Source organism: Giraffa tippelskirchi, chromosome 3, assembly GCF_054371585.1.
Source record: "Giraffa tippelskirchi isolate mGirTip1 chromosome 3, T2T-mGirTip1v1.2.pri, whole genome shotgun sequence".
Classification (NCBI taxonomy): Eukaryota; Metazoa; Chordata; class Mammalia; order Artiodactyla; family Giraffidae; genus Giraffa; species Giraffa tippelskirchi.
In genome coordinates, this window is record NC_137277.1 from 175,833,864 (window position 1) to 175,853,783 (window position 19,920).

A 19,920-nucleotide genomic window follows, 5' to 3' on the forward strand; every position below is an offset into this window, starting at 1 on the left:
GAACATGATTAATTTGCTCTGATTACAACCTTATATAGAAGAACACAGGAAGGTTTGAATTTGACATGAATATATAAGTTTTAGAAGAGACTTTTTCATTACTTATTTTTAAAAAGATGACCTCTGGATTTGGCAGTTGGCTCATTGGCAGTTTTTTGGTTGTTTTTTTTTTTTCCCTATGGATATATTGGGAAAGTATATGATAGGTAATGAAAATGTATCTCTGCCTTATTTTAGAAAATTAGTATAAAAGTCTCAACAGCTATGCTATCTGCAGCTGCTGCTACTAAGTTGCTTCAGTCGTGGCCGACTCTGTGCGACCCCATAGATGGAAGCCCACCAGGCTCCTCCGTCCCTGGGATTCTCCAGGCAAGAACACTGGAGTGGGTTGCCATTTCCTTCTCCAATGCGTGAAAGTGAAGTCTCTCAGTCATGTCCGACTCTCAGCAACTCCATGGACTACAGCCTACCAGGCTCCTCCATCCATGGGATTTTCCAGGCAAGAGTACTGGAGTGGGGTGCCATTGCCTTCTCCACTATGCTATCTAAGCATCCTTAAACTAAAAGACTAGCTTAGTACTAGAACTTCGGCATTCTCAAAGCTTCCCTTTAAAAGATTATGTAATAGGGGACTTGCCTGTTGGTCCAGTGGTTAAGAGTCCATGCTTCCAATGCAGGGAGTGCAGTTCGATCCCTGGTTGGGGAACTAAAGATCCCACATGCTACACAGAAATAAAAGATCATCATAGATCACTCATATTTTTAAGTTATTTAATTACTTCTCTGTTGGCAATAGCATTTATGCCGTTTCAAATTTATGTTCCTTAGCTTATGTGAAAGTTACCAGAAAATATTTTGTTCAGTTCTACTGGGCACTTCAGATTTTATTCAATATTTGCTGCTTTATTTTAACTCAAACTTTAATATTTTAGAAAAAAATGTTTACTAATAATTTTGGGTGAAGACAAAATAATCCTCAAGAACAATCAGATAAATTTTAATGTGCCAGAATTTCTCTTCAGGAATATGGAAATATATTAAAATAGTGCTTTATTCTGAATCACAGTTTGGCTTCTGTGCTCATACAGGCAGGTAGGTGTCTGCAAAATGAGTAATGTCAGATTGGAAATAGCACCATTATATTTAAAGAAAAGACGTGTATGAAGTAAACCTTCATCAATTTGTGTTTACAGATAAGTTTTTTAAAATATTCATTGAGTATATTATAAAAATACCGACCATTATTTTTATATAATTCTGCGTCAATACTAACCCTTCTACCCACATTCACTCACTTCTTTTCTTAAACCTTAACTAAAAGTAGTTAAAATTGGTTCCTAGAATGTTTTTATTTTATGTTTGTATTTTTAATTAGCTTAATGGCTAGGGACCATAAGTAGTTAGAACAACTACTTATTGTTGTAGTTAACAACAACTTTGAGTTATTAGAAGCATAGCTGACAATCAGAGAGAAAGCAAAACAATAATACTAAATAAAAGAGTAGGTGAATCTAATTGACTAATAACTAAATCTGTGCTCTAAAACCTCATGCACATTAGGTAGAAGACTGTCTGTAAGTCACCACTTCAAATCTTTTTTACACTAAACACACACAAAAACTTGTCTTTCCCCTGTCTTTAATGAAAAAAAACATTTGCCCATGGTAATAAATCTAAGCAGTACAAAAGAATATTCAGTGATGAATTCACTCTTGAGACTGTTTTAACAAACACATTTCCCTCTCTTCTCCAAAATAGAGTAACAGGTTAAAAGATGGATGGCTCTTTGGTAATAGCGAACAGGGCCTACTGAAGAAACAGGAATTAAAAAGAATAGGCATGTAGTTCTATTCAGAATAGAGATTTGTAGCTCTCATAACTCAGCCCTCCACAACTCTTGTGTGATTTGATAATTGATATAGTGATGACTACCACATATTTAATAAAGCTTCAAATAAAAGTGAAAGTCGCTCAGTCATGTCCAACTATTTGCAACTCCATGGTCTGTAGCCTGCCAGGCTCCTCTGTCCATGGAATTCTCCAGGCTAGAATAGTGGAGTGAGTAGCCTTTCACTTCTCCAGGGCATCTTCCCAACCCAGGGATCGAACTCAGGTCTTCTCATTGCAGGTAGATTCTTTACCATCTGAGCCACCAGAGAAGCCTAAGAATACTGGAGTGGATAGCCTATCCCTTTTCCAGTGGATCTTCTCAACCCAGGAATTGAACCGGGGTCTCCTGTATTGCAGGTGGAGTCTTTACCAACTGAGAGCTTAAATCATCTTTATTCAGCTCTGTTCTGGATGATTGGAATAAGTGAAATGCATTTTTTTGAGATTTCAAATATCTGGAAACTTTGTGTAGAATATGTTATTTAGAGAACTAGATAAATTAATTTATTTAATTAACTTAAATAAATTAATTTATCAAGAACTCCAGATAAATTAATTCCTACTTAAGTAGCTTAAAGGTCAGTTTCAAACTCTAATCTGACTATAACCAAAACACCTAATTGGTGCCTTTTTTCCTGAAATAGTGAATTTTATCCCTGATGCCTTTTGTTTTGCTAAACAGATTCTGTCTTCTACTTAAAGGGACAGTGTAATATCTTTTATAGGTCTAGGAAGACAACTTAAATATCAGCCAAGGATAGTTTTTACCTCTCAGTCATGATACCTTTCAAACACTTAACACATTAATGAATTTTTGACAGTATGTGGATTGTGTTCATTATATATTCATTCATGCGTAAAGTAGTTGTTGAGTTCCATTTTCTTGTGGAGATACAGTGAAGAACAGAATAAGCATTTTTGCCTTTATGTATAATTTATAATCTATGGGGGATGCAAACAGCATGAGTGAGTGAGTGATAGGCGCTCAGTCGTGTCCAACTCTTTGTGACCCCATGGACTGTATAGCCTGCCAGGCTCCTTTGTCCTTGGAATTTTCCAGGCAAAAATACTGGAGTGGGTTGCCATTTCCTTCTCTAATCAGACACTCCCTTAAATACAAGATTACAGTCTCTCAGAAAACCTCCTATAGAGACACAGAACTTCAGATCCAAGTACTAACAGAGTAAATGAAAATCTCTCAGGTCTTTAAAGATTTCAGAGGGAGGAAAGGAAGCCAGGTTGAAAGAAGAGGGGGGAGGAAGGGGGGGCAAAAAGGGTGGAAACAGTATACCGATAGTTATAATATAGGTATGGTAGAGGGAGAAGGCAATGGCATCCCACTCCAGTACTCTTGCCTGGAAAATCCCATGGACAGAGGAGCCTGGTAGGCTACAGTCCATGAGGTCGCTAAGAGTCGGACACGACTGAGCGACTTAACTTTCACTTTTCCTTTCATGCACTGGAGAAGGAAATGGCAACCCACTCCAGTATTCTTGCCTGGAGAATCCCAGGGACGGCAGAGCCTGGTGGGCTGCCGTCTATGGGGTCGCACAGAGTCGGACACAACTGAAGCAACTTAGCAACTTAGCAGAGGTAAGACCAGCTCACTTCAACAGGGCCTGCACTGCAGCTCAAATACGTCTTGGCTTTTTTTTTTTTTTTTTAATTTCTTTCTATTCTTTCTTTTTGATGAGTTCAGTGAAATAACTAAACTTTAGTAAGAGTAGCTATTTTAGACTTAGTCTGTTCTCCTTAGACTCTTTGTGCTCATACTCCCCTGATGACTGAATTTGCCGCTTGTTTTCATGAAAGGCTTAAACCAATCTGAAAGTTCAGTCAGCTTTCAACTTCTTAAAATGTCTTTTCATCCATCCAAATCTTTGGGATCATGTTGTCATCCCTCTTTTCCATAACTAACTTCTACCTAAGTTCTTAATCCCAACTCTATGATATTATTTGCAATCTTGCTAAATTATCTTTTTCACACATAGAATCCATGCCTTAAATATTCATTTTCTCAGCTTTCTTTCTTGCAGACGTGCTCAGGTTTACCACTTAATGAAAAATAAAACCTTTTTTTATCCCTTCAGTCTCTTTCCTTCATCATTTGACTTCTTTAGATAATTGCCTATCCTTTTTCCTTCTTACTGGGCTTCCCTGATAGCTCAGTTGGTAAAGAATCCACCTGCAATGCAGGAGAACCTGGTTCAATTCCTGGGTCAGGAAGATCCCCTGGAGAAGGGATAGGCTGCCCACTCCAGTGTTCTTGGGCTTCTCTTCTGTCTCAGCTGGTAAAGAATCCGCCTGCAATGCAGGAGACCTGGGTTCGATCCCTGGGTTGGGAAGATCCCCTGGAGAAGGGAAAGGCTACTCACTCCAATATTCTGGCCCAGAGAATTCCATGGACTCTATAGTCCATGGGGTCGCAAAGAGTCAGACACAACTCATCGACTTTTACTTCACTTTCCTTCTTATTACCTACCCAGTCTGTAACCCTTGTAATCATATTTTTATCCCCAACACTCTACTAAAATAACTCTTTTTTGTTCAGTTGCTTAGTCGTGTCCATCTCTTTGCGACCCCATGGACTGCAACATGCCAGGCTTCTCTGTCCTTCACCATCTCCCCTAGCTTGCTCAACTTATGTCCATTGAGTCATTGATGCCATCCAACCATCTCGTCCTCTGTTGTCTCCTTCTCCTGCTGCCCTCAATCTTTCCCAGCATCAGAGTCTTCTAATGAGCTGGCTCTTCACATCAGGTGGCAGATTTCAAACTTTCCCCCTCTATGTTCATGACGACAACCTTTTCCAAGTCACTGTTATATCTTAACCAGATTTCTGAGGTAGCCTCTTAATTGGTCTTTCTTCTACCTTTACCTCTGGCCTCAGTAGAGCAGCCAAAATGACCATTTTTAAACAGTCAGATCATATCATTCCTTTGCTTAGAATCCTGATAGCCCTTCATTTCACTCATAGTAAAAGCCAGTTTCCTATAACCTGCCCCTGTTTTCATCTACTCTTCCCTCTTCACTACTGTCAAACTGTTGGCGTCTTTGCCCCTCCTCAAACATCCTGGGCGTCATTCTGCCACAGGGCACGTGCATGAGCTGTTTCCACTACCTGTATTCTTCCTCTGGATAGCCACTTGGCTCACTTCTTCACTGCCTTCTTGTCTTGGCTTAAATGTCACCTCATCACTGAAGGTGCCCTGACTGTACCAATGAATGCTGCAAAATGCCCCATTCTCTTGGCTCTTCCAAGACCCTTTACCATGATTTACTTTTTTTGTTCTCCGTAGAGCTTCAGCTTTTTACTTACTTAATCACTTATTATTGTCTGTCTCCTACGAGAATGTAGTCTTTGTCTTTTTTGTTTACCATTCTCTTTGAGTTTATCCTGCTTGGAGTTTGTTAAGTTTCTAGTCTTTCATCAAAATTTGGGATGTTTTTGGCCATTATTTCATTAAGTATTCTTTCAGCCTTCTCTTTTTCTTCTCCCATTGGGACTCCTGTTACTCATATGTTGGTATGTTTTGTGATACCCACAGGTCTCTTAGGCTCTGTTCATATTTCTTCATTCTTTTCTTTTTCTACTCCTCAGATTGGATTGTCTCAGCCAACCTAACTTCAATTCTCAATTAACATAAGAAAGATAATATTATCTCTGCCTGCTCAGTTCTGCTGTTGAGCCCCCTCTAGTGAATTTTTCATTTCTTAGTTTGCTCATTTAAAGGGCAGAGCTCAGAGACATGCTGATGATGCTGTAACTTTTTGAATGTTACACTAGGTTCAGAAATGCACTCTGATATTTTTAAGAGCTTTGTTGCTTATTACGGGCTTCCCTGATAGCTCAGTTGGTAAAGAATCCACCTGATGCAGGAGAACCTGGTTCGATTTCCTCGGTCGGGAAGATCCCATGGTCTTTAAATCCTAAATTGATGGTAAAAACTAATTTTACCATCAGTAAAAACCATTAGTTTTTACTACAGTAAAAACTAATTTTAAAACTGCAAATAGCAGTGGCTTAGCATACAGAATCTGAATCTCAAGGGACACTGTCTTTTGGAGATGAAACTGTTTTCTTTTTCAGTTATTTTTCTGATAATATTTTATGTATTTTTTATATTGAGATGAAAACAAAATTCAAAGTGTATACTGTCACCCCTCTTTTAATCTCTAAATCTCTTATTCACTTTCTAAACTTTTATAAACTAGCCAAGAAATAGAGCAGGAAATGTTCATGGAGACAGATGAACTTTTGTTGCTGATCAGGGATTAGTCATTTAAATACTTAATTATACTGATCCAAAGGCATTAAAACAAGATACAGAAATTATTTTATGACATTATCTTAAGAGATAAATGTTTACATAGAAAAACTAACATTCAAGGAATATCAGAATTATCTAAAACAATTGAATGAAAGCCTTATGAACTGTTATTAAAGAGTTAGTGTATTTTCTACTAATTTGCAGGTTCTTCCTCCATATCTTGCCTAGCCCTCTCAACCCCCATTGCATATCTGTGTAATATAACGTGTTTTTTGGTCTTCTGTATTTCCTGTAAATTGATACATATAAAGACTTGGTCTAATTCAGAGTCAGTTTTTCACTCTTTTCTTCTTTTCTCTCTCTTTTTTTGTAATTTAAGGAGAGGCTGGCAGTGTGCATAAGGTATAAGGTCTAGTTGTTTTTCTTTTCATGATGTTAGCAGTCTGATAATGATGCTGATATCCATTAATTTCATTACACGTTGCAAAATATTGATGATATTGATATAATTTTGTCATTTATTCATTAGCTTAGTTTTAAAAATTGTATATTTACCAGCATGTATGTGTGGGCTTCCCTGATGGCTGTGTGGTAAAGAAACCCTCCTGCCAATGCGGGAGACACAGGTTCGATCCCTGGGTCTGGAACATCCTCTGGAGAAGGAAATGGCAACCCCCTCTAATGTTCTTCCCTGGGAAATCCCATGAACAGAGGAGCCTGGCAGGCTACAGTCAACAGGGTCAGAAGAGTTGGACATGACTTAGCAGCTAAACAATAACAATAGCATTTATGTATGTGTTTGGATAAAGATTAGCATAAGGAAGTTTTGCTTTCAGTGAATGTTTGCATTGAGATCATTGCTTAGAAAAAATCATTTGTCCTTTTAGAGCTGCCTGTTGAATTGGGGGCTTCCCAGGTGGTGCTGCTGCTGCTAAGTCGCTTCAGTCGTGTCCGACTGTGTGCGACCCCATAGACAGCAGCCCACCAGGCTCCCGTCCCTGGGATTCTCCAGGCAAGATCACTGGAGTGGGTTGCCATTTCCTTCTCCAGTGCGTGAAAGTGAAGTCTCTCAGTCGTGTCCGACTCTTCGCGACCCCATGGACTGCAGCCTACCAGGCTCCTCTGTCCATGGGATTGTCCAGGCAAGAGTACTGGAGTGGGTTGCCATTGCCTTCTCCGCCAGGTGGCGCTAATGGTAAAGAATTTGCCTGCCAGTGCAGGAGGCATAAGAGACACAGGTTCAATCCCTGGGTCAGGAGGATCCCCTGGAGAAGGAAATGGCAACCCACTCCAGTATGCTTGCCTGGAGAAACCCATGGACAGAGGAACTTGGCAGGCTACAGTCCATAGCGTTGCATAGTCAGACACGACTAAAGTGACTTGGCACTCATGCATTATTTTATTTTGCTCTTGAAAAAGTTGAATGTCTAAGCTAATTTATTAATGAGTTTGTCATTCCTTGTCTTAACAGATTTTCTGAAGAATGTGTCAGAGTTGAATTATTATTAGACTGAGAAACATATAAGAATTTTTTTATGTGCTTTTGAGTTTATAGCCCTCCCAGCCTGTCTCAGTCATTATAGTAATAAACTAAGTAAAGCTCTCTGATTAGGCTCCCAGACAAAGCTCTGTATTTGTGTTCACAGGCAAATTTTTTTCTAAACCTCATGAAATAGTTAATACCTTTTTTTTTAAGCATAATACTTTTAACAAGGGGAGAGTCATAAAATAAGATTTTAGATACATTTCAGATAAACTCTTGGTGAGTCACTTTTCCCTGGACTATCCTGTCCTTGCTGCAGGTAAGGGGCAAGGTGGGTGGAGTGTTCTCTGTGCCACCAACTCCCTGAAAAGTCAGTGAAGAAATCTGGATGTCAGAACCCTAGGTATAATCAGTTTCCTGGGCTTAATATCCAACTGGTTTTTACATTGTTTTGAGTGAACTTTTGGGTATGAGTTACGTTTTGTTTAAATAGTAAAGTTGGAAAATGGGCCAAAGAACTAAACAGACATTTCTCCAAAGAAGACATACAGATGGCTAACAAACACATGAAAAGATGCTCAACATCACTCATTATTAGAGAAATGCAAATCAAAACCACAATGAGGTACCATTTCACGCCAGTCAGAATGGCTGCTATCCAAAAGTCTACAAGCAATAAATGCTAGAGAGGGTGTGGAGAAAAGGGAACCCTCTTACACTGTTGGTGGGAATGCAAACTAGTACAGCCACTTTGGAGAACAGTGTGGAGATTCCTTAAAAAACTGGTAATAGAACTGCCATATGACCCAGCAGTCCCACTGCTGGGCATACACACCGAGGAAACCAGAATTGAAAGAGACACATGTACCCCAATGTTCATCGCAGCACTGTTTATAATAGCCAGGGCATGGAAGCAACCTAGATGTCCATCAGCAGACGAATGGATAAGGAAGCTGTGGTACATATACACAATAGAATATTACTCAGCCATTAAAAAGAATGCATTTGAATCAATTGTATTGAGATGGATGAAACTGGAGCCCATTATACAGAGTGAAGTAAGCCAGAAAGAAAAACACCAATACAGTATACTAATGCATATATATGGAATTTGAAAGATGGTAATGATAACCCTATATGCGAGACAGAAAAAGAGAAACAGATGCATAGAACAGTCTTATGGACTCTGAGGGAGAAGGTGAGGGTGGGACGATCTGAGAGAATAGCATTGAAACATATGCATTATCATATGTGAAACAACGCCATTCCAGGTTCGATGCATGAGACAAATGCTCAGGGCTGGGGCAATGGGTTGAGCCAGAGGGATGGGATGGGGAGGGAAGTGGGAGGGGAGTGCAGGATGGGGAACACATGTAAACCCATGGCTGATTCATGTCAATGCATGGCAGAAACCACTACAATATTGTAAAGTAATTAGCCCCCAACTAAAATAAATAAATTAATTAAAAAAAAATTTTTTTTAATAATAAAGTTGGGAAATAATCCAACCTTCCCTTATAGCAAAGTTCCCCCCACCCCACCTTTTTGAGGTATGGTTGATGTATAATATTGTATAAGTCTTAGATGTACAACATAGTGATTCACAATTTTAAAAGACTGTGTTCCATATATAGTTACCATAAAATATTGGCTATATCCCCTGTGTTGTAGAATGTATCTTCATAGCTTATTTACTTTATACATAGTAGTTTGTACTCTTAATCCTCTACCCCTGTCTTGCCTCTTCCCCCAAATTCACCTTTGTAGACAGTTTTCATAAACTTAGCTCTCCTTCATTTGAAATTTGAATTTACCATTCCCTGGAGTTTGAGGCTAGGGGACAGTTTCAGCATAGAATTATAGGTTTGAATTGGTCTGTATGTAATAACTGCTTTCATTCACAACAAGATACTTTTTTTTAACTTTCTATTAAAATTAATATATGAATAGTCTCTTTTTTTAAAGTTTTTATTGAAGTATAATATACATCTAAAAACATGCGCATAATTAGCCTACAGCTTGGTGAATTTTCACAACTGAACACGCCTGTGTAACCAGACCTAGTTCAACATCACCACCAGCCTTTCAGAACCCCCCTTACACTCTCTTCCAGTTACTATACCCAACAGGCTACCCCTCACAAGTAACCACTCTAACAGGATAGTCTTTCAGAGAGGAGATCAGATACTTCATTTGTCAGGGTTGTCCTCTTTTCTCTATTTGCTGCAAATATGAAGAGGATAGGAAAAGAACAACTTCTCTTTTCTTACCAACACAAAAATAATTGCTGAAGACAAAAAACAAAAATCAGAATTTTTTTCATACTGAGTCCTATTTACCAATGTAATATTCCATCAGAGTAATAATTGGAAGATTTAAATCATTTGGAACCATGTTGGAGTCTCTGTAAGTGACATTTGTCTTCTGAAACAAGACCCAGGGTAAGCAGGAGTTATGAGTGGATGCAGAGCAGTGTTTGCCCCCACCCCCTTCCCCCATGGCTGTTTCCCACCCTGGAGGAGACACAAGGAATGACAGATGCTGGAATGTAGAACTGTGGTTGAGGGATCACCTGATACTTTCCTTTCTTTGCTTACAGTCTCTGAACATTGACAATAGATTTCTAATATCAATATTAGAAATCTATTGGAGATTTTTAATTCTGCAACTTCTATGTTGAATATAACTCTGTTGTTTCCCATAACTTTCACAAAATTGGTTAAAGTTGTTCCATCTTGATTTAAAATATGTCTCTGTTTCTCATCAGGACCCCTGAACAGTGTCCCAGCGTTGTTTCATTGTTGTCAGAGAGTTACAATCCTCACGTGCGTTATGGAGCTGCCATGGCCCTGGGCATCTGCTGTGCTGGTACAGGAAACAAGGTAAAGCCCAAAGCCAGGCAGGCAGCTCTTTCCTGGCGCCAGACTGTTTTCCCTAGCAGAAAAGTTTATGTAACAGCTGTAAAAATACAAGTGTGCTGTGATCTGTACTTGCCTTGCAAGCTAAGCTTTCCCAAACTTCCCCACTTTACTGTGCCAGATTGCTGAAAGCGGTTTAAGAACAAACCACATTACATGGATGGCTCTAGTAGAAACAATGCTGTTGAATTTTTTGAACAGCATTGATTTCTTTAAAAAGAAGAAAAAATATTTTTCTCTTTGAAGAACTACTCTGGCCATTTTACATTGTTGTTTCACATGTTTAATTTGCATAATTAGTATTGTGGAAATCAAAGTTCTTCTTGAGACCACCATGGTCAATTCAGTTTGATTTTTCGTGTGTGTGTTTTAACCTTATACCTAACTGCTGTTTGTCTGTTTTTTCCTTAAGAACGTAATAGGTAACCTGGTATTTGTTAAGCCCTCAAAAGTGACAGAAAGAGTTGGGCTAGGCACATTGATGATTCGAAAACAGTTTGTCATGAGATTCATAAAGAAATGCACCAGTGTTTTAATAACAGGTATTCTTGATCAACAGCAATGACATAATCACCACATTTTGCCTTTCATAGCACACATGATCACATCTTGGCTAGTTCCTCAAAGGGTGTACTTTTTCTTTTAACAGCGCACAAGCATGTGTCTGTGTGTGAAAGAGAGAGAGAACAAGCAAATGGTTATATCCCCAGAGTCTTTACATCAGAATGGAGCCATGTTTTAAAAATCATTTCTTGTCCAAACTAAAGCATAATTTTTAGTTTATTGATTGATTCCAGGGATTAGATTTTAACTTGCTTGACTTTTTCTCTAATAAAGAGAGTTAGTATTGGATACAAATAATTTTTCCTAGTCACATAAAACATTATTGACGCTAGAAATTAAAATAGGCATTTTCACTGCGTGGCAGAATTGCATAAAAATTTATAAAGAGACATGCCCTTTCAGTATTCCCATTCTGTCTCCTTACCCTGCTTTATTTTTCTTCAGAGCACTTAGTGCCACCTGACATATTTTTTATGTCATATTTTTATGACTTAATTGCGCAAAAGAGTTCTTGGTCAAATACAATGAACAAATGCTGAGATACACAAAGCTCTAGTGGTTTCTTTCTTTTTTTTTTTTTGACTTTTTATTTTATTTTGACCTATTTATTTATTGTGTGTCTCCTCTCCACTGAAATGTAGGGTCCCTGAGCACCAAATATTCATTGCTAAAACCTAAAGTCAGACCTGACACATAGTAGAATATCAGTAAATATTTGTCAATTGAATGATAGAGGGAAGATCATTTTAAGGATATGATGAGGAGCAAGTTGGACATGGTCTCTGCCCTCACAGTTTTGTTTTTTAAATGTTTTCATTTTTTTGGAGGAGAATTTCTTACATGAGAATGTATCTTCAATTTTATTAGAAAAGTCAATTGTATGTATAAAATACAGTTTATAGAAATTGGCCTTCATTTTTTTCCGGACACATCTACTCTATAAATAAAGGAAGAATATAGTTGAATGTTTTGCAAAGTATTTTCTCCCTTGGGTCTTTAGTAGACATTTATGTCAGACCTCATAAGTTAAATATAAATTAGATTTTTTTTCTTTCCAGATTTTCTGAACTTAATATTGTATCTAAGAGCAAATGTTCTTTGAGACACAACATCTGACAAGTTAATTCAATGAACATTTTTCATTACTCTTACTAAAAAAGTCTGCTTTATTTCTAGATAGTTTGTATGATCTACTTATGAATATCTGTCTGAAGTTTGGCACTTTAATTTTGTTTCTTAAAAACCTGAAACACCCTGTTTATTCTAAAATATCTCTTTGAGGTTATATCACATACTTTAAAGGCCAAGTTAGTGTCTTCTAACTTATAAGTTGGAAATTTTGTTAGATTTTTATCATGACTACTTCATAAACAATATCAACAATATATGAATAATATTTGAAAAACTTATTTTTCTAAACACTAGCACTACATTTTACAGGGAAGTGAGAAAGAATGCACTTATGTGATGTTTATCTGTTAATCACTCTTGATTTTTTTTAAATAAATAAATTGACATGTAAAGAAATCTAAAGTCATTAATCCCCACCCCCAAAAAAGGATTCAGTTCATTTACCCGGCTTTGAAACAAAGGACATTTGAGAAATGACATACTGTATTAAAATAAGTTTGATAATCATATAAACTCATTCCTCTGTTCCTCCAGATTTATACTTAACCTAAGGACCTTGTAATAAGTGCTAAACAAACCTCCTGCAGAGTGTTTAATAGAGCAAAAGAGTTCTTGGTCAAATATACAAAGCTCTAGGGGTTTCTTTCTTTTTTTTTTTTTTTTGACTTTTATTTTATACTGGAGTACAGCCAGTTAACAATGTTGTGATGGTTTCAGGTGGACAGAAAAGGGACTCAGCCATAAATATACATGTATCCATTCTCCCCCAAACTCCCCTCCCATCCAGATTGCCAGATAACATTGAGCAGAGTTCCCTGTGCTAAGGAGTAGGACCTTGTTGGTTATTCATTTTAAATATGCAGTGTGTACATGTCGATTTCAAACTCCGTAACTATCCCTTCCCCCTACGCTTCTCCCCTGGCAACCATAAGTTCGTTCTCTAAATCTGTGAATCTATTTACTAGTGGTTCCTTTAATAAGGTTTCTTAAACCTTATGCTATGATATATACATTCCTGGAGCCCTTGATGTGCTAGATACATTTTTGAATCTGCAAGAGAGGGTAATATATAGTATGCTGGAGTTCCCAAACATATTTAATCAAGGAATCCTGTTTTCATAGAACTGATATTCTGAAGAATTTAATATTGGGAAAATCATGGTAAACATTTTGGAAAATTCCACCATATATAGTCTTTCAAAGTGTAACCATGGAATCAGTTCTAATCCTATTTGATTTAATTTGTGTTGCCATTCTACTAGCAAGTAAAATCTTGTTTTCAGAGTTCTGTTTGTTTTTTGTTTGTTTCAATTTAGATTTGATTTATTTAATTTTTTAAATTAGGTTTTGTAAAATCATCTTAAGATATTATCTTACTCTAGTATTTGAAAGAAGTTGGATACAGAGTCAGACTGGCCTGAGTTTGCTACACTTAGGTGATTTTTGGCAATTTACCTTTCTGTTTCTTTGTTTGTAAAGATTGTTTTCTATTGCTTTTGTTGTTTTAGTGGAAGGTATTTTATATATATTTAGGATGAATATACCCTCTTCATCCTGAATACGGAGAAGGCGCTGGCAACCCATTCCGGTACTCTTGCCTGGAAAATCCCATGGACGGAGGCGCCTGGTAGGCTGCAGTCTTGGGATCCCTAAGAGTCAGACACGATTGAGCAACTTCACTTTCACTTTCCACTTTCATGCATTGGAGAAGGAAATGGCAACCCACTCCAGTGTTCTTGGCTGGAGAATCCCAGGGACGGGAGCCTGATGGGCTGCCATCTATGGGGTCGCACAGAGTCGGACACGACTGATGCGACTTAGCAGCAGCAGCATCCTGAATATGTAATAAATATATAAAATACCTTCTACTGCACCTGGAAAATAATGTTATCAAACATTAATCTCATTTTTTCTTACTTTCTTCTTGACCTCTTTTACCCGAAGACAGGAGCACTTGTGTTCTCTAAGCTTCCTTTTCACTTACCATCAGTTATATTGAAACTTAAAGCATGCTCAGTTCTGACCGTTACATCCAAGTAGTCTTAAATTAACTTGTGAATACAATGTTAGATGGAAATATTGTGTTAGAAAGACAGTAACTAATTTGAAAATTTAGCTACATGAACTTTATTAAAAGGTTTTTTTTATGCTTTCAGGAAGCAATTAATTTGCTCGAACCAATGACAAATGACCCTGTGAACTATGTGAGGCAAGGAGCTCTCATAGCTTCAGCTCTCATCATGATCCAGCAGACTGAAATCACTTGTCCAAAGGTGAGCAGACAAAAATATTCTCTAGGAGAGAACTGGTTCAGACTTTTCTTTAGTAGCTTATCTTCTCTTGAGTACATTTTTACCTCAGATATTGTGAACACTGAATGCATAGGAAGTAAAGAAGTAGGAGAATGGGAAAGCTTTAAGTATATTGTATTTTTTGAATGCATTTTTTTATAAATTTATGGTCACTTTGTTAACTCAGCTACATAGCCCTACTTGAAAAATTAGAACTCATGGGTTGGCAAAATCATAAAAATCAACTTTAATTTCTGCCTTCTGCTGTCCTTTTAAAATTTATTCAGTGGGGTGACCTGTTCCTCTAATACATGATACAAACTCAGTGCTCCATGACTTTTTTGATCCGTCCTCTGAGGCAATAAAAAGTTCTGCAGTCACTTTGTATAGTATATACAGTCTCAGTTTAGAAAGGAAGTCATCCATATTCTCTGTAGGAATGTCATTGCCCTCGTTGGAGAGCACTTGGGCGGGATTTCAAGTGGCTCCAGGAAGACTTTCTTTCTTTACCCACAAAAAAACCTCTTGCATATTTCGCCCTTCCTGCAGGTGGGATTGTAATAGGTTTTCAGTGCAGCTTTGCTTGCCTCTTCCTCTCTCTCCCTCCCTTCCCTTTCTTCTCCCTCCCTCTTGCATTGCTTGTGCCTCAGTCAATAGCAAATGCCTCTCACATCATGTGTCAGATGTCAGTTCACAGTGACCACTGATCATATTAAGTCCTCCTTGTGGTCTCTCTGAAGCCCATTTCTAGGCTTGGAGTTAAGAGGAAAGACTTAAAGCCCAACTTTCCCCATTCAAGTCCTTTTCACATATCCTTCTATCATCTAGTCCTCACATAGACCATGTGGATGACTCCATAACAGATTTTGAGGCATCTGTTTTAAAATCTCATGGGGTCTCCTCTCAGACCTCATTTCAGACTTTTGTACCTAATGTATCTTGGCACCTCAGCCAGAACTTCTCATTTTGTTGAGAAACAGACAATGCATAGATCTTATTTACATATACTAAAAATTACCATGTTTGACATAATGTAATAGATGTGTATAGTTTATGCAGTAATTTCAGGTCTTTTAATTCTTAATTTAAACTTAGGGCATTTAACAAGCTTGTATTATTTCTGCTTCTGTATGAGAAGCAATCAAAGAGATTGACAACAGAAAATGCCGTTGGTATACTGTCTTTTGGCTCATCAAGTAGATCTATTTTCAGCAAAGTAGATAGACCGGGGGAGGGCAAGGGAGGGTGAAGGAGAAAAATAATTTTAGAATTCATTGATTATTCTGTGAAACTTTAATAAATTTCAGTTTCTGAGCAGTTGCTATCATTTTTGTTGCTGTTTTTTGTTTTTTTTTAATCCAGTTCTACTCTTTCAAAATCACTTTTAAGACTTCTAAAAATTGGATTATTGCAGAAATAGAATCAAACTTCGCATTCTCTTTTAATAATATATTACTTAATGTATTATATCTTCTAGAATATAAACACGTTTTCAAACAGACCACATTTCTTTTTGGGTTTTGTTTTTAAATACAGTAGTTATTGTATGAGTAGCTTTTGCATCTTTTATGTCTGCTTTTGATCATCTGTTGATCTTTGTTAGCTAGAAATTATCCAACTGAGTAATGTCATTAAAGAAGGAAGTTTGGTCATGGAATGCATCTCCCCTAACAGTAATATACAGATATTTATTCACTTTGACCTGTTGCTTTCATATTGTATGTATTATGAACATGACAGATGTTTTACCATCTTCCCATTCTCTGCTGTAGGATTTCATTGATTTGATTTTATAACCATGAACTGTGTACCAACAATGGCCAAGTACTTTGGAGTGAGGGTGAGGTTAGGTTGCAGTAGGTTGTGTAGTTTCAAAAAACCTTCAGCTATTTATTCTAATAAATAAGTAAAACCTTTTCATATTTAGAAAAAGTTAAAAAGAATGCAGCAATTTGAATAATTATCATTTTGTAATCATTCATAAACATTTTGTTGAACCAAGTCTTAGCTGATGTGAATATGTGGGACACACTTCCATCTTCACGTTGTATCAGAATCTTTGGTATTGATTAAGAATGTTGAAATATAGTTATACCTGGTAGCCTATGCCATTAATATAAATTCCATGGGGGAGAATTAAGTATGTACCCCAATGACAAAAAAGCAAAACTTTATACAACAAATGTTTTTTCTGGAAATACTATCCCTTAGAGTGAAACTGTTACTCAGTTCATAAATCCTTAAAGTTTTAAGTTCTGTTTCGTTGTTTTCTGCTCTGAAGCATATGATCAAGAGCTTTGTAGACTATAGTTTATATCATCTCTTTTTTATCTGATAATTGCTAAGAAGACAACATTGATATTCTGGGTATTCCCTGGTGGTCCAGTGGTTAGGACTCCACGCTTCCACTGCAGAGAAACTGGTCAGGGAACTAAGATCCTGCAAGCCTCACAGTGAGGCAAAAAAAAAAAACGATATTCTTTTGGGGTGGTATATGTTATTGCTGAAAAGAAACAACTATTAACAAGCTTGAAGAGAAGTAAGTTCTCGAGGCTACAGGGTCCTAGTCAGAAGGTTACAACCAGCCCATGAAATAAAGTGAAAATGCCTTGAAATCAAAAGTCACATGTTAATTTAATCAAGACTATAACCCTTTCCTCAAAGGAATTCAAAAGAGATATTTCTGAGACATTTTGTGAGATACTCAATGGAAATTTCCAAAGGAAATGTTTTTTATGTAATCATGATCTATATCACATCCTTTTATAGAATGCTGTCTTAACACTAAGCTCTACACGTTGTGGTCTTACTTGAATTAACTCCAGTACATCTTTGCTTTTCTTCTGCCGGTTTCTTACTCTCACAAACATAGGCCTAAGAACCTGCATACCCCTTTGGGTGATTACAGACCCAATTTAAAAAGCTGTTATACCAGAGGATCAGAACCATTTAACTAGAGTAATGTTCTTTTATAGATCTTTGGAGTTATTTTGTCTCCAGAACCAAACCCTTTATGAAGAATCTATCATCTGTTTTTCTTATTTCCACTGTTAGCAGTTACTTGAATATGCATGTAGCAAGTAACATACATAGAATCAGATGAAAATATTGAAGTGTAAGAATAGGATCTAGTGCTCATCCTTGTCTAATATCATCAAGCCTAAGACCTGCTACAAGGAAGCTTCTCCCACCACTGACATGTACCCTTTTTGGAAGTAGGATCATATTTGGCCAAGTTTGATAAGCTTTTGCAGTTCTAAAATAAATCAGCATCAACTTTTATAAGGTTTATTTTACAGCATAACACATTTGTAAATAGAAATCTATATTACATACTGTTGGCTTAAGTAAGAGGGGACTTGGACACTACAGGTGTCGGTGGTAATATAAAGAAAAGGCACAGGCAACATGAACAAAATAATACTAATAAAATTGAGGAGGGAGCTAGAAACATGATTTGGGATATAGATAGGAGGAAATTATAATAGCACTGCCAGGAATATGTTGAAAAAGAAGAAAAATAATTTTCACTTTAGTCACGTTAAGTTTAAGATTATAGCAAGTCATTTGGAGATAAGATGAGAACATAGGAAAATAATCAGAACTAAAGAAAAAAATAGGAGCTGGTCCAGATAAATTATGTAAGTCCAGAGCCCTTTATCTGCAATTCCAAACTCCAGAAAACTCTAAATAAGAATTTTCTTGGTTTTTAAGCTCTCATTTGGCTGTAAAATCTAACCTCGTATGAACACGTTTATAGCCTTTATCCCATTTAGTAAATATTCAGTCATTTTGCTGCTTCAGAAATATTAATTTGGTTAATTATGGGATACTACCCATGGTGTATGCACCATGTTAACTGTGAGTTCTGAATTGCAAAATTCATTTGGCCTCAAGGATTTTGTGGAAGGAACTAAGAGACCTAGTTGAAGTCATAAGAGCTAATGTATTATTATAGAAAGATAAAAGGGGGCAAAAAAAACCCTCTGAAACTGATCCCTGATGTACAGCTTCATTTCTATATCCTGGAAAACTGAAGGGAAAAAAAAAGAGAGAGGAAGAGACATACCTAGGTGATAAGTAACAACAGAAAAGACTCAATGGAATTTTATTCCCTTCTCCCCCTACCTTTATTTTTTCTCTGGCATACAAGCATAGATTGTTTTTTTTCCCCCAACAGTATAAGGTGTATAGAATTAAAAACATGATGAATGTTTAAAATGTAGGAATTTGGAGAAGGTAGACTTTAATTAAGCACAGCAGAAAGCATGGATCACAGCATTGTCTGAAATTTAATTATCTTTTCTTTGAGATTATCATGATATAAAATGGGAAATTAATGTAACTTTCTTCTACAAATTCTAATTTGTTTTCTGTAGGGGCCAAACTATTCATACTGATGAAGTTGAGTCAGAAAATCATGATCCTTAGCCATGAAATTCTTTATGAAGAATAATAATAATGAAAATGAAGTCACTGCTGCATAAGTAATAAAATGTGAGGAAAATTTTTAAGTGATGAACAAAAACTGGCTTTTTAAGTACTAGTCTAGTTACTGTTAATTGGATAAACCCATTATATATTTGTATTGATTTTTTTTTTAATTCCATATTTCAGATGTTGTCCTCTTATTTTGGATGTGATTTTATATTTAAATTTTTCCTTACAATGTACATACAGTGCTTTGTCCGGTGTTTCTTTTTATAAGTTCATGAACTATTTCATAAACTGCTAGCACATAAAATTTCCATCCTATATAAGGTAATGTAAGTGTTTGTCTAAACTAAGTTCAGAATCAAAGGAATTTGACCTGTTGAACCAGAGTAAAAGCATCAAACCTTAGGATTTTTAAAGCTGGCAGGGAATTTGGTGATGATCTCATCATGCAGGGTTTTATAGTTAGAGAAAGTAAGATGTAGAGAAGCAGCTTGTTAATGGTCATAAGCTGGGTAGTAGCACAGTTAGCTCATTGTTTTCCCCATCACCTTCTGTTGCTGCCTATGAATAAAAGTGAACACCATTTTAAGAAGTATTGTTTTGTTAGAGGTAATAGTCATGGAGGACTGGTGGGATTCTTCTCTGGTATGGTAAGACAGCCATGCTTATTGAACTATACAATGCCTTTTACACATTACTTTATGTATATATTACCTCATATGATCCTTACAACAGCCATGTAGGTGTTACAATCCCTGTAGAGATGAAGAAACTGAGACTCAGAAAAGATCAGTATCGAGAACTTACCCAAACAGCTTATTGGAGCAGAGGTATTTATAAGCCAGTGTTGTCTGTTCCTGTATTGCTCTGTATTATATCGCAGTGTGACCTCCCAGACCAAGATAACTGAAAAAGAGAAGAGATTCTGAAAGAAT

General features: G+C 36.9%; 1 protein-coding gene across 2 annotated transcripts in view; it reads left to right on the plus strand.

Moving 5' to 3' along the window:
- The window catches only part of PSMD1 (proteasome 26S subunit, non-ATPase 1), an 85,408-nt gene that overhangs the window by 45,095 nt on the left and 20,393 nt on the right, over positions 1–19,920 (plus strand). For both annotated transcript variants that reach the window (XR_014080882.1, XM_081585620.1), the window contains exons 17-18: positions 10,412–10,526; positions 14,414–14,530. Coding sequence is in view for 1 of the 2 variants with exons in the window: in XM_081585620.1 (XP_081441746.1) it covers positions 10,412–10,526; positions 14,414–14,530 (232 nt within the window). In the remaining variant the exon portion in view is untranslated. The remainder of the gene's footprint in view (positions 1–10,411; positions 10,527–14,413; positions 14,531–19,920) is intronic.